The sequence below is a fragment of the Heteronotia binoei genome, chromosome 3, assembly GCF_032191835.1.
Source record: "Heteronotia binoei isolate CCM8104 ecotype False Entrance Well chromosome 3, APGP_CSIRO_Hbin_v1, whole genome shotgun sequence".
Taxonomy (NCBI): Eukaryota; Metazoa; Chordata; class Lepidosauria; order Squamata; family Gekkonidae; genus Heteronotia; species Heteronotia binoei.
Genome location: NC_083225.1, coordinates 46,766,848 through 46,779,883, shown reverse-complemented (window position 1 = coordinate 46,779,883; position 13,036 = coordinate 46,766,848). Strand labels below are relative to the sequence as shown.

The following is a 13,036-nucleotide window of genomic DNA, read 5'->3' as shown; positions in this document are numbered from 1 at the left end:
TCAATGCTATATTTCCATTAGTGATGGAACTAAAGTTCAGAAAGTAGATCAGATTATGAACCTATCTATACTTCAGAATTTCTGGACAATTTCCAAGCTAATCCCACACCTTTCTAAATTTTGGCCTCTGCTCATACTTAGAACTGCACTAGTCACCTATAACACTGTTATTACCAGTGTTCCCTCTAATCTGATCTAGCTTACAGTTTTTTGGCCTCTGGCTCACACATTTTTGTCTTAGCTCAGGAAAAATGACCCCAGAACGAACTAATTTACGCAGTAGCTCACAACTTTAATCCCAGTAGCTCACAAAGAAGAATTTTTGCTCACAAGACTCCACAGCTTAGAGGAAGTATTGGTTATTACCCATTCTCTTTCCCACTGAAAACTGCATGACAAGAACTGGAATTCAGAATAGGTCCAGACTTAAAAAGAAGGCATTTTTGGTTCAACCTGAATCTTAAGTCATGCTTGGGGAAGCTACCCTGTTAGTTGTTGACATACCAAGGATTTATGGAATGGACAGATAACTGGCTAAGACCTGATACATATGGGAATTTAAACAGTAAGCTGTTGGAATGGACCATGGGATGACTTACAGCCTTATACAGAAATCAAGGGCAAAGATTTGTTTCAAGGGAAATAACAGATACCCTTTGAAGGGACCAGGAAACACTGCGCCAATATCATCCCTCTAAAGCATTGAAATGCACTGTACTGTCTCTCTACCCAAGGACTGTGTGCACTAGAGTTTACTCACTACTCTCCTTCATGTAGTACCACCAGGGACATCGCTACGATGTTTAGAGGGATTCCGTAGGGCCTGTAAGACCCACCTTTTCAAGATGGCCTTCAACTAGCGAAAAACTGTGACAAATCTAGATATGCTGCTAGAAATGCTTTTATTCCTGAAATGTTTTTACTTCTGAAATGTATTGAAACCTGTTTTAACGCCATACTGTTATGTTAATTTTAATATTCTGTAATTGTTTTAACTATTTTATAAGTATAATTGATGTAATGTGTGTTTTATGTTGTGAGCCGCCCTGAGCCTGCCCCGGTGGGGAGGGCGGGATAGAAATAAAAAATTATTATTATTATTATTATTATTATTATTATTATTATTATTATTATTATTATTATTATTATTATTATTATTATTATTATTATTATTTCCTTCTCAAATTAACTGTCTGCCCCTTGAACTCAAAACAAAAAGGGCAGTGGAAATATCTTTTTTTAAAAAACTATACACTCAAAATGGAAGTCCACTTTGTATGTTATCACTATACCCTGTTTAGCTTGCAATCTTATTACTCACAGAAAGATTTTTGAAGGCTGTCATAGACTTCTGAATGTCAGGTCGATCTGGATGGTAATCCTAAAAAAAATTTAAAAGGAAGATTAGTCTGCAATTTCTGTTGATGGTAGCATGAAAGCACTCCTCTTGCATTCCATTCCATATCCTTTCCTGTTTTATCACAACGAAGCAGTACTAATACTGGTATAGAACTAATAATATAAGCATGAACTCAAAAGGCCCATTTGGCCATATGAAGCTGTCTATACTGAGTTAGTCCCATCTTGTTTAGCACTAGCTAATTTGACTGGGTCTTGGGTAGATAAAAGTCTTTGCCGAGCTTGCTATCTTGGACTGTTTAACTGGCAAAGGCAATGTGTCAACCTGCAACCTATTGCAAGAGAAGAGTTACAAATGCTACTTCAAAATTACTCTATTAAATTGTTTAAAAATTGGTGTGCTTAAAAAAAGTACATTGATATTTTGAGAAATGTATGTGAGCTAAAATTATATTCTACTCCTGATCTATGTATCTATTACACTTATTCTATATATTAGAATCATTCCCTCACTAAATGGAAAGTGTAAAAACTTCTGATGAATAATGCTTAATGATTTTTTGTTACTCCTTTCCCTTCTTTTTTGCTGTACCCCATAATTATATAATCAAAATAATCAAAAAGTAAAGAAAAGCATGTGCTATGCCACTGAACCGAAAACACTACACTGAAACATTGCTTTAAACAGCTAAGACATATTTCTCACAATGCTTTATACAACAAATGTATAGTTGTGCTAAGCCATGCTGCAGGAAACATTTTTAAAGACTGTTCCCAAAATTCCTCTCTCTTGACATGTGCAAATGTATGAGCATTTCTCCCACCCTTCCTGTATGGAAAGCTATTTCCTAGTACAGAATTCAAAATTCTAGAACTGGGAATATTAACAGAAACCTATATCCCAGAAGGAATTCTGCTCCAGCTCTAAAGCTACTGAAATGTAATGTTTGAAACTGAGAATCATAGTATTCATTAAGATTTAAAATTAAAACTAAGATTTCAGCCCAGCTGTACATTAAAAAGTACTGTTAAACCAAAAATGCTGTATTATTTTGACAGCAAGGTCCAAGTCTACAAGTCAGACAAATTATCTCTTTTCCAAACAAATTATACAAGAAAATTCATACCCAAAGTTCAGCAATATTGAAGTGTGAAAATACTGGGAAAGCCTTGTGGTAAGCTATTCCCGAATGGCAAGAAAAAAGCAAATATACTCCAAAACCTTATTTTGTTCTAAATGCATGGCAGCTCAACATTCTGAACCAGAGGGGCAAGCAATGAGAAGTGCAAATGCAACAGGGGCTTCTTGTTCTTTTCTACCCAGCCGGGCATTTCTTAAACAGCATAAACAGTACCTATAGAAGCTATATTACATACTATGTGAAAGCTAATGGTGATTTCCCATGGTTTGAAATAAGGCACACCAACACTAATATTAACTGTATAACAGGGCTGTCACAGGCAGAGAGGTTGAAGCAATCATGGGTTCAAGATGGCACATATTATTTTTCTGACAACGATCTCAGAAATTCAATGGACTCCAGCTTTCCAGATGATTACTTCTCTTACACCAGAAGAATGAAAGTAAAGTAGCATAGTTTGGGACCTGTCATTCTCCAAATGTACCTTTAAGATAATTTGTTGCCAAATCATAAATGCTGCTTAGATATACCTCCATGTGTCTTTCAAGTTCTTTGAGTAAAGTGGGATATTTATCCAGACGCATAAAGGGTTTGCTCAGGCCTGTGGTCAATACAAGAATCCCAGGACTGTTGGCTCCTTTCATCTCCATGAATTCTCCTAGCTCTTCACTGTATGTTTTTAAAAAAATGACACAAAGAACTAATCAGCACAACCGGAGCAAAATAACTGTTTCCATTCTTCAGCAATAAACTGATGGGTTCCCCCCACACATACCCCAAAAGGGCAAATGCTAGTAAATCAATGAAAAGGCCTATTTTATGTGACTGTTGCTTATGGTAAAGAAGGTCTTCAAGGCTCAGCTTTCTATCTATCTAAATCTTAACTGAAAAAAATAATTTATTAATTTAGAAGATAGACCAAGATTTTGTTTTTGTCATCAAGTTGCAGTCAACTTATGGTGACCCACAGGGTTTTCAAGGCAAGAGACATTGGTTTGCTATTGCTTGCCTCTATACAGCGACCCAGGTTTTCCTTGAGGACTCCCATCCAAATACTTCCCAGGTATGACCCTGCTTAGTTTCCAAGATCTGATGAGATCAGGCTAGCCTGGCCTACCCAGATCAGAGCAGAATTATGACTAGTAAAAACAAGTTATTTCAAGCAACCTATTATTAAGATTCTTAATAGGAGATAAAATGAACTGTTTCCTCATACGTATGTTTACTCAGACTTTTGTCCCAAGAGACCTACTCTCAAAAAAGTCCACAAAGGATTACAGTTTTAGAGAACTATTTTGAAGAACCAGATTACCGATTTGCCATAGTTGCCTCCCAATCCTCATTCTGAAGAGAGGACAATCTGAATATTAATCTAATTCAGTGAGAATTCTGAAGACTTGGAAAGGAGAAAAACAAAGTAAATTTTTATGAAGCCTCATAAAGCTTTGTTTGTCTAGTTGCAAATCTCCCACAGCAATTTTGTCCACCCTAGCACAACACAAAGAATGTTTAGAAAGCATTTCCAGATAATCCTTTCTCAGCTTTTCAGCACTAGTGTATAACATTTCTTTAACAAAAAATCTCATGTACGTACTCAACATGCATAGTGCCGCATTTAACTATGACATGCTCTAAATAACAGTTAAACAAATACTATTGAAAACGTAGATTGAGTCTCTTTAGCTACTACAAGGTGATACAAACAGTTCCCTTTCCAACCAAAGACACATGTGGAAGCCTTCATATAGGCAATCTGAGGGATAATTTATACAATGTATAATAAGCACTGGATCCCAAAGTGCTCTTCTTCTGGCATAATGGTATGGCAGATGGTGAAAGGGTCATGTTTTTGCCATCCTCCCTTCCTAATGCAGATCCCCGCTATGTTACCCCGCCATGCTCTTCACTTGAAGATCCTTTGCCCCACAGGGATAAAATTTCAGGGGCCCTGCAAACTACAACAGAAAGAGGAAGGCTTCACTCCATTCACAGCAATTTCAGTCTAACCCTATGTAACATATTAGACCACAGCAATGTGTTCTGTGTTGGACTGCCCTGGAAGACTGTCTGAAAGTGATAACTGGTACAGAATGCTACAGCCAGAGTGCTGATCTGAGTGGATGCAGGGACTGTATTGCTCTAGTTTTGTTCCACCTACACAGGCTTCCAATTTGCTTCTGGTCTCAATTCAAGGTGCTGAGGTTGACTTTTAAAAATACAGACCTTTCAAAAGATAGAATATTCTAACAAACTTTGAGTATCTTCAACACATGGAGAAAACATAACTTTTAAAAGTACATTGGTCATAAAAGTATTTTGCTTCTTGAAAAAGCATACTACTTGAACCTAGTGAACTCTGAAAACAGTGTTATCAGTATAATGCATTTTCTTAACAGAGCATTGTATCTATAAAATCAGTGCAGTTAGTTCAAGATCACAGCTGTTTTGGCTAAGACAATAGCTCTTTATAACATGCAGTTTTGTCTAAACGCTGTGAAGTACTGCACAGTGAATCCCCTCTGTATTTAACTAAATGTAACTGAGGAAGGAAACAAACGAGATATACAAAAGACAATCATTTATATAAGGAACAACAGAACAGTGAAATGATAATACTGTGTTATGACTAAAACCTTAACCTATTATTTATTCAAAACAAACGAGCTATACAGAATAAATATGCAGAAAGTATGCTATTCTAATATCATCATACTTTTCTGGAGTTGCTGCATAAAAGGACTTTTTTTCAAATCACTGCTATAAAGATACTCTAATAATTTACCAGTATTAAGTTTTGTGGCTCAGAGAGAAATCAATCCAGAGTCAGTCAAGTATTAAAACAGAGGTCACAGGTTACCTCTACTATCGAATACATTACACTATGCAACTAGGAAGAATGGATTAAGCCACCCTACAATCACTTGTAAAGAAGAGAAAGTTAACCTACAATTCCTAAAACAGAAAATAAAAGACAGTGAAGAACATTTAAGCTCCAACTTACACTTCCAATTCTTGTCTATAATAGACAGAACATGGACTGTCACTGCTGAAAGGTCTAAAGATGTCACACAGACAGTGCATGCTGAAAACCCTCTAGCGAACACCCTTGGCTGACTTAATAAGCGTCTGTGCTGCATTTCGAGATAGAAAGCCTTATTCTTGGGCTGTTGCTTCAAGTATGACATCACCCTCTATGTTCACAGCCTCTGGGAAACAAAGTGGAGGAGGGACAAAAGGTTCTCTGACTCAGATGCTTATCTGTATTCCATGCTCCAGTTATCTCCTATAAACGTGCTTGTCTGAGCTTCATGGTTTGAAACCTGGCATTATTAAAAAGCTATAAATGCAACAATTAAATCTCATATTTAGACCTAGCCATAATACCTAGCATTATGTAAACTGTATGGTGGATTTAAAGCTTGCTTGCATTTACAGATACAATTGCTCATTTGAAGCATGCAGCTTACATTATAAGAGTTTAAATATTTTAAAAACGACCTGCCTTTTTATCTTAAAAGAATCAGTCATATTTAAGAAATATATTGCCATTTTCCTGCATAGGAAATTGCCACTGCATCAGTCTCACCGACCTTCAGAGTTTAACTGTACATTAGAAGAGATTAGGCATTTTAAACCAATATTAAGTGGTGGCAGGAAAGCCATTTTTAGCACAGCAGATCTTTGGCAAAAGAAAATTAATGTTCTTAGCAACGGTTAAAGGAGCTGGATCAAACTGAAAAACTGCACAATCCTTCCCACACCCTGGCCTCTCTTGTGAGGTAGTGCTTCCACTCTCCACATTTGTTGAGCATTGTGACAACCATGCATTTACTTTACTTCCCGTCTCCCCAATGGGGATCCAAAGCAACTTGCATAATTCTCCTCTCCTCCATTTTTCCTCACAACATTGAAAGGTAGGTTAGGTTAAGTGCATGTGACTGGTCCAAGGTCACCCAGCAAGCTTTCATGTTAAAATACAGATTCAAGTCTAAGTCTCTGTATGTCCTAGCTGAACATTCTAACCATACCACCATGCTGAGTCTTGACCACAACCATTAATAACCAAGATTAGTACTGAACAAACTGTCCTTTACCCCCCACCCCTGTCCAGTCTCAACTCTATGCTGAGTAGCAAGCAGGAGGAAGATGGAGAATTGGTATACAAAATGAGAGGGGGCTGGGATTGGGGCAGATTCTGGAGTCAGGAATATAAATCTTTTAAACAAACAAGACCTCATAACCTGCTCTTGATCACTTTATCCAAATTAAGAATAATATGTGCACTGGTCAAAACTATTCATTAATTCTATGAATAGCCACTTGGAAACAAATTCCATAGATAAAAATGGGACCAATATACCAGCAGTGCCAAACTCTGTCTGACCTTTAAAGAACTGGGGGAGCAATTACTTCCACTTGTAGTAGCATGGCAGAGCATTTACCTGCACATAAGAACAGACAAGCAAAATTGTTTAGCATTTTCTACTGGGGAAAAAAAGATCAGCTGCACACTCAAAGCATTTTGACTTAAAAAAATATCTGGAGCAAAGATACGTGATCATCAGATCACGGAGCTGCACTGTACTACTTTACTTCATACAGCATATGGAGGATCTCATATTTGAAAACACTGAACACAAAGAAAGCTCATGACAGGAAGGAGGTTAGGCTAGATCCCTTTCCTTTATGCTGCTTCTCTGTATCCCTCCATGAAGTACTGGTACATGTATAAAATCAGTGAGCATAAGAAGGGCAGCATGTTACCCCTTCAGATGCAGAACTGGTCTTGAGCCTACTTGCCATTGTTAAATTGGCAACAGCAGCCAAATAGAAAAAGATGGTTCCAGCATGTGCAGCACATGGCCTTATTAACTCTATTAACATACTATCAAAGGGATCAGAGAAATCATTTTCCGTGTTCATATGGATCAGGCATTATTTATTATGTTTTGCAATTAAAAAGTAAGACAGAAAGTGTTTCCTTACATTTTAAGAATTTCTTCTTTCTGAAGTGTGTTGTATGAAATGTGTTGAATATTGAAAACCCAATATAATTTTTTTTAAAAATCAACGGGCATAGAGGGGGTGAAGTCACAAACATGGTGTTTCAAGGTGTTAGTTCTGACTTTTAAAGCCTTACACGGCCTGGGATCAACATACCTGTGGGACTGTCTCTTCCCGTATAAGCCCCAGAGGTTGCTTCATTTGGCCTCCCAAGACAGGCTGACTGACCCCGGCCCAAAAGATGCCTGTCTTTTCTCTACCAGGGCCAGGTCCTTCTCAGTCCTAGCCCCAACATGGTGGAATCAGCTCCCTATAGAGATCCGGGCCCTACCTGGCTTGCTAGCTTTTCGTAGGGCCTGTAAAACAGAGCTGTTCTGGCAGGTCTTCGGGTGAGGTGGTGGGCATCTATCCATTAGAACAGTTGGCCTCCCCTACTGTACTATCCTACTGTGCTGATTTGCTGTACTGTCCTGCTACACCATCTTATCATATTGTTCTGCCGAACTATTCTGTTGTATTGAATATTGTAATTGGCTTTTTTAATATTAAGCTGCTGTGATTTTATTATTTATGTTGTGCTCCGCCCTGAGCCCCTACGTGGGAATGGGCGGAATATAAATAAATAAGAACATAAGAGAAGCCATGTTGGATCAGGCCAATGTCCCATCCAGTCCAACACTCTGTGTCACACAGTGGTTAATACACACACACACACACACACACACATATATATATATATACACCTATATATACACACTGTGGCTAATAGCTACCGATGGACCTCTGCTCCATATTTTTATCTAACCCCCTCTTGAAGCTGGCTATTCTTGTAGCCGCCGCCACCTCCTGTGGCAGTGAATTCCACATGTTAATCACCCTTTGGGTGAAGAAGTACTTCCTTTTATCCGTTCTAACCTGACTGCTCAGCAATTTCATTGAATGCCCACGAGTTCTTGTACTGTGAGAAAGGGAGAAAAGTACTTCTTTCTCTACCTTCTCCAGCCCATGCATAATCTTGTAAACCTCTATCATGTCACCCCGCAGTCAACATTTCTCCAAGCTAAAGAGCCCCAAGCGTTTTAACTTTTCTTCATAGGAAAAGTGTTCCAAACCTTTAATCATTCTAGTTGCCCTTTTTTGGAACCACAGTTTTAATCATGTGCCATTTTATGCAGTGTCACTTCAAAGCTGCATAATTAACTGACTTTAACCTTTATTTAACTCATATCAAAGAAACACTCATACCCTTTCACGGGTTTAAAATTCTCCAATTATAACCACTGGACATATTAATCCCTCTAATATATTGGTGGCCTGCAGATCACAGTTGTATTATTATTATTATTACTGAAAACAGATACTATGAAATGTTAAGCTGGTCAATGAAATATATTAATGGAAGGGACAGTATGATGGTGCCAATGTCTATAGTTGATAACATTCTAAGCATAATCTGATTCATTCAACACTACCAATAGGGTAACTTGACATGCCACATCCATTCAGCATGACTAAATGAAACTTCAACCCCCAAGCTTTGAGAATGCTGCAGAATACCTAAGTCATTCAAATAATGCATATCTTTTGAAAACATACATGGTAAAAATGCTTTTAGGAAGTATGTGGTTTATGCTTTTTTTCAAGATTCCAATACTAGTACAGGAAAGAGTTCTTGCTCTCTTGTCCACAATCGCACATTTAAAAGGGGCACTTGAAAGAGATTTTAAAAATGGTGCTATGAGAGTTAGTGAAGGAATTTACATTAGATTCAGACTGCCCAAAGATACATTGGTTGGAAAAAGAGCCCAACTCAATGTTCTACTATTCATGTACACAACAAAAGTTTGCATGAATTTCAACCACAACTCACTATAGAAACATATCAGAAAATCCTTGTTCTGACTGAAACAATAATAGCTGTTTTCAAAAACTACATCCTGAAAAATTGTTATAGCTATAATAATACAATGCATACTTTAAATTAATTATGACTATGAAATTATTCGTTCAGAACCCACACGGTTAGTTCCAGGTACTCAAGGGCATTTTGGCCTTCTGTTTCTTTATCAGGTGCCCCTCATAAAATTAGGCAAACGCCTTAGATACTAGAGAGCCAGGGAGTCAGAGAAGAGAGTGATGTAATCAGGGCTTTTTTTTTTAAAGCAAAAAGTCCAGCAGGAACTCAGTTGCATATTAGGCTACACTCCCTGATGTCACAATTGTTTCACATAGGGCTTTTCTGTAGAAAAAACCCAGCAGAAACTCATCTGCATAGTAGGCCACACACCCTGACTCCAAGCCAGCTGGAACTGTGTTCCCATGCATTCCTGCTCAAAAAAGGCCTTGGGTGTAATATTTCAATTGATAAACCACAGTGACATTTACCAGCTCTGTTTCTAGAGATTTTCACTAGAGACTGGAGTGCTTAGTAGGAGCTCTAAAACATGATTTGGCCTAATTCTTCTTGTCTACCATGGGCTTTACAGCAGAAGTCTGAAGAGGAGTCTAATCAACTTATGGAAAGCCTACTGTTTGACCTTTCAAGAAGTTTCTGATTTAGTTTTTACAATATGTCATTAACTTCTGTTTCATAACTGTCATTAGGGTTGCCAAGTCCAATTCATGAAATTTCTGGGGACTTTGGGGATGGAGCCAAGAGACTTTGGGGGTGGAGCCAGGAGACATTGGGGTGGAGCCAGGAGCAATGTTGTGACAAGCATAACTGAATTCCAAAGAGAGTTCTGGCGATCACATTTAAAGGGACTGCACACCTTTTAAATGCCTTCCTTCCATAGGAAATAATGAAGGATAGGGGCACCTTCTTTGGGGGCTCATAGAATTGGACCCCCCAGTCCAATCTTTTTGAAACTTAGGGAGCATATTGGGGAGAGACACTGGATGCTACACTGAAAATCTGGTGCCTCTACCTCAAAAAACAGGGCCCCCAGAGCCCCAGTTACCTGCAGATCAATTCTCCATTATTTTCTATGGGAATAAGCCTCCTTAGGGAATCATGAGTTCCCAGCAGACATTTCCCTCCCCCTGCTTTCTGATTACCCTGAAGCGGGGGGAGGGCCTCCAAACCGGGGATCACCTGCCCCCACCTGGGGATTGGCAACCCTAACTGTCATTCCATAATCTGTTTGGGGGAAAAAAGAGTTGCATCATCACTAAGGCAACTTCTTCATATACACTCACTCATTGAACAAAACTGACCTACCTCCTGTATATAAAAAAGTATAGGATCAAGCTTATAAAGTTGCAGGCTTATGCACACAGGTGTATGTTGCAACTAAAGTACTGGGGCTTACTTATATTTATAATAGGGTTCGGTTAAATTTTTTTTAAAGACCATGACTGAAAAATGCTACTCTACTTTCACTTTATTTTAATCTTCAAACCTGCACTTCATAAATTATACTTTTGCCCTAAGCAAACAACTGATCTGAATACTAAGAATAACCTTGTATTTGCTTGCAAACACTTCTTTCTACAAACAGAACCAATAGGAAAATATAAAACACACAGGATTAACTATAAGGTGTTTGGCATTTTTTCATGCTTTACACCATTACAAGATGCAGGTAGGACATACCTGTGTTCTGTGAGAACAGTTACTGCTGATGGGTGGTTGGCACAGTACACAAGATATAAGTTTTTCATCTGTGGCATCAGATTTAGAAAGCAACCACCAACTCTCTGCTGAGCTTCAGGCAACCTGAAATAAAGGAACATCAATGTAACTTCTAAATTCTTCTGAGACTTAATGCATAATGCATTCCAAAATCGGCAAGGCAGATGTCACCTTTACCTTGGTAGTCTTAAAGTCTAGGTGTCAGGGACAAGTAGGAACCTGAACAAGTGGCTACTCTGAAACAATAAACTAAGGAGAGGTGCAAAGCTTGGAAAGAGGTTTTACAGAACTTCAGTCCACCTTGTTTGCTGTTTCCCTGGTATATTTGATATTTTGCGGTGTGATTGTATTACTTTATATACAACTGGTATCTTTTTATTGATTTACTATGTTACTTTATATTAGTAGAAAAGTGTAAGAGTCCAGTAGCGCCTTAAAGACTAACAAAATTTGTGGTAGAGCTTTCGTGAGTTGCCACAGTAAGCACTGTCTCATACCCTACCACAAATTTTGCTAGTCTTTAAGTGCTAGTTGACTCTTACTCTTCTCTACTGCTACAGAAAGACTAACATGGCTACCCATCTTGTGGTATTTGAGTCCTTTATATTTAATCCAGTACATTTCTTATTCTGCCCTTCCTTCAAGGTGCTCAGGGGGGCATACACCATCTTCCCTTCTTTCATTTTATCCTCACAGGCACCCTGCTAGGTAGGTTCAACAGAGAGAATGACTGGGCCAACATCACCCAGAGGGCTTCATGGCATAGTAGGGCTTTCAACATAGGTCTCCCAGATCCTAATCCCACACTATAATCACTACATCACACTAGTGTTTGCATTTCTGATTTTCCTGCACTGCATTTGCCAAAACTGTGTCTTGCAGTGAATCATCTAGTAAACATACTTATCTCTGCTGAAGATAGTGGGCTTAAGAGAATGTAACTGAATTCAAAATTTCAGTAAACATTAAAGTTACAGCTAATAACAACCAAAATCAATGGCTCCTTTCAACATTTATTAACAAATTCTTGCAACTGTTTCCCAAGGCTTGCCATTGATGCTGGTGTAATGAAAGCCAGCTCTTAACTAGGTTTAATGAGCAGGCTGTGGGAAGATGCATCCCCACTCCCGTCCCAACATTACTTTCCTTCTTGCACTCAAACCCCTCTATGGCTCCTGATTCTGAATCTTAGTGCTTGTATTGTGCTCAGGCAGGTGTCAAAATTTTACTGGTCAGAAATGTAGCACACTAGGCACTGGTAGCATTTCAAAACAAGATGTGATTTATTTAAAACAGACTGGCAGGGAAGGGATGTGATTTGTACAAGGTTTTTGGGATTTAAAATCTGTGGAGAGACGGAACAAAAATGAATACAGAACTCCTTCACAGGCAACTTATTTCATAAGACACAGTATTTCTCTCAGATGGCTCAACATTCACTAAAAGTAACTTTGATGTTCAAGGTTTATATTTTTATAATTATTCTAGATCTCTGAGGAACCTTCCCTCTTTCTAGTCACACAAGCTTGAGGGTATCTGCCTCACCCTCTTGGGTTAGAAGACACTTCTAGACCTCTTTCCTCTGGCAAACTAGTTATTCTGTTCTCAGTAAGAGCAATAACTCTGGACTTTGGCACCTTTGAGGGCCCTTCTCTGACACCTCAAAACCCTTTGCCAAGTCCTACTCTACCAGACTAGCAGTCTTTCCCTTGGAATACTAAGCTTAATACAGGAACCTCTGAGCCTCTCAAGATGTGTTTCTTTTTTGGTACATAATCAGAGACTGCCCTTAATTTCTGGGATCAATCTCCCACCAGTCTCCAGTATTCAGAGCTATACCACATTCACACTGAAACTGTTTCAGTGACACACTGTCACACACTCGAGAGCCTCACTG

The 13,036-nt window shown here is 38.6% G+C and overlaps 1 protein-coding gene across 6 annotated transcripts in view; it reads right to left on the bottom strand.

Annotated features, from left to right (window-relative positions):
* ARHGEF7 (Rho guanine nucleotide exchange factor 7) overlaps nt 1-13,036 on the bottom strand; it is a 143,743-nt gene that overhangs the window by 48,834 nt on the left and 81,873 nt on the right. For all 6 annotated transcript variants that reach the window (XM_060233704.1, XM_060233703.1, XM_060233705.1 and 3 more), the window contains 3 exons: nt 11,101-11,223; nt 3,032-3,170; nt 1,322-1,381 (listed from right to left, as the gene is read on the bottom strand). In XM_060233704.1, coding sequence (XP_060089687.1) covers nt 1,322-1,381; nt 3,032-3,170; nt 11,101-11,223 — 322 coding nt within the window. The remainder of the gene's footprint in view (nt 1-1,321; nt 1,382-3,031; nt 3,171-11,100; nt 11,224-13,036) is intronic.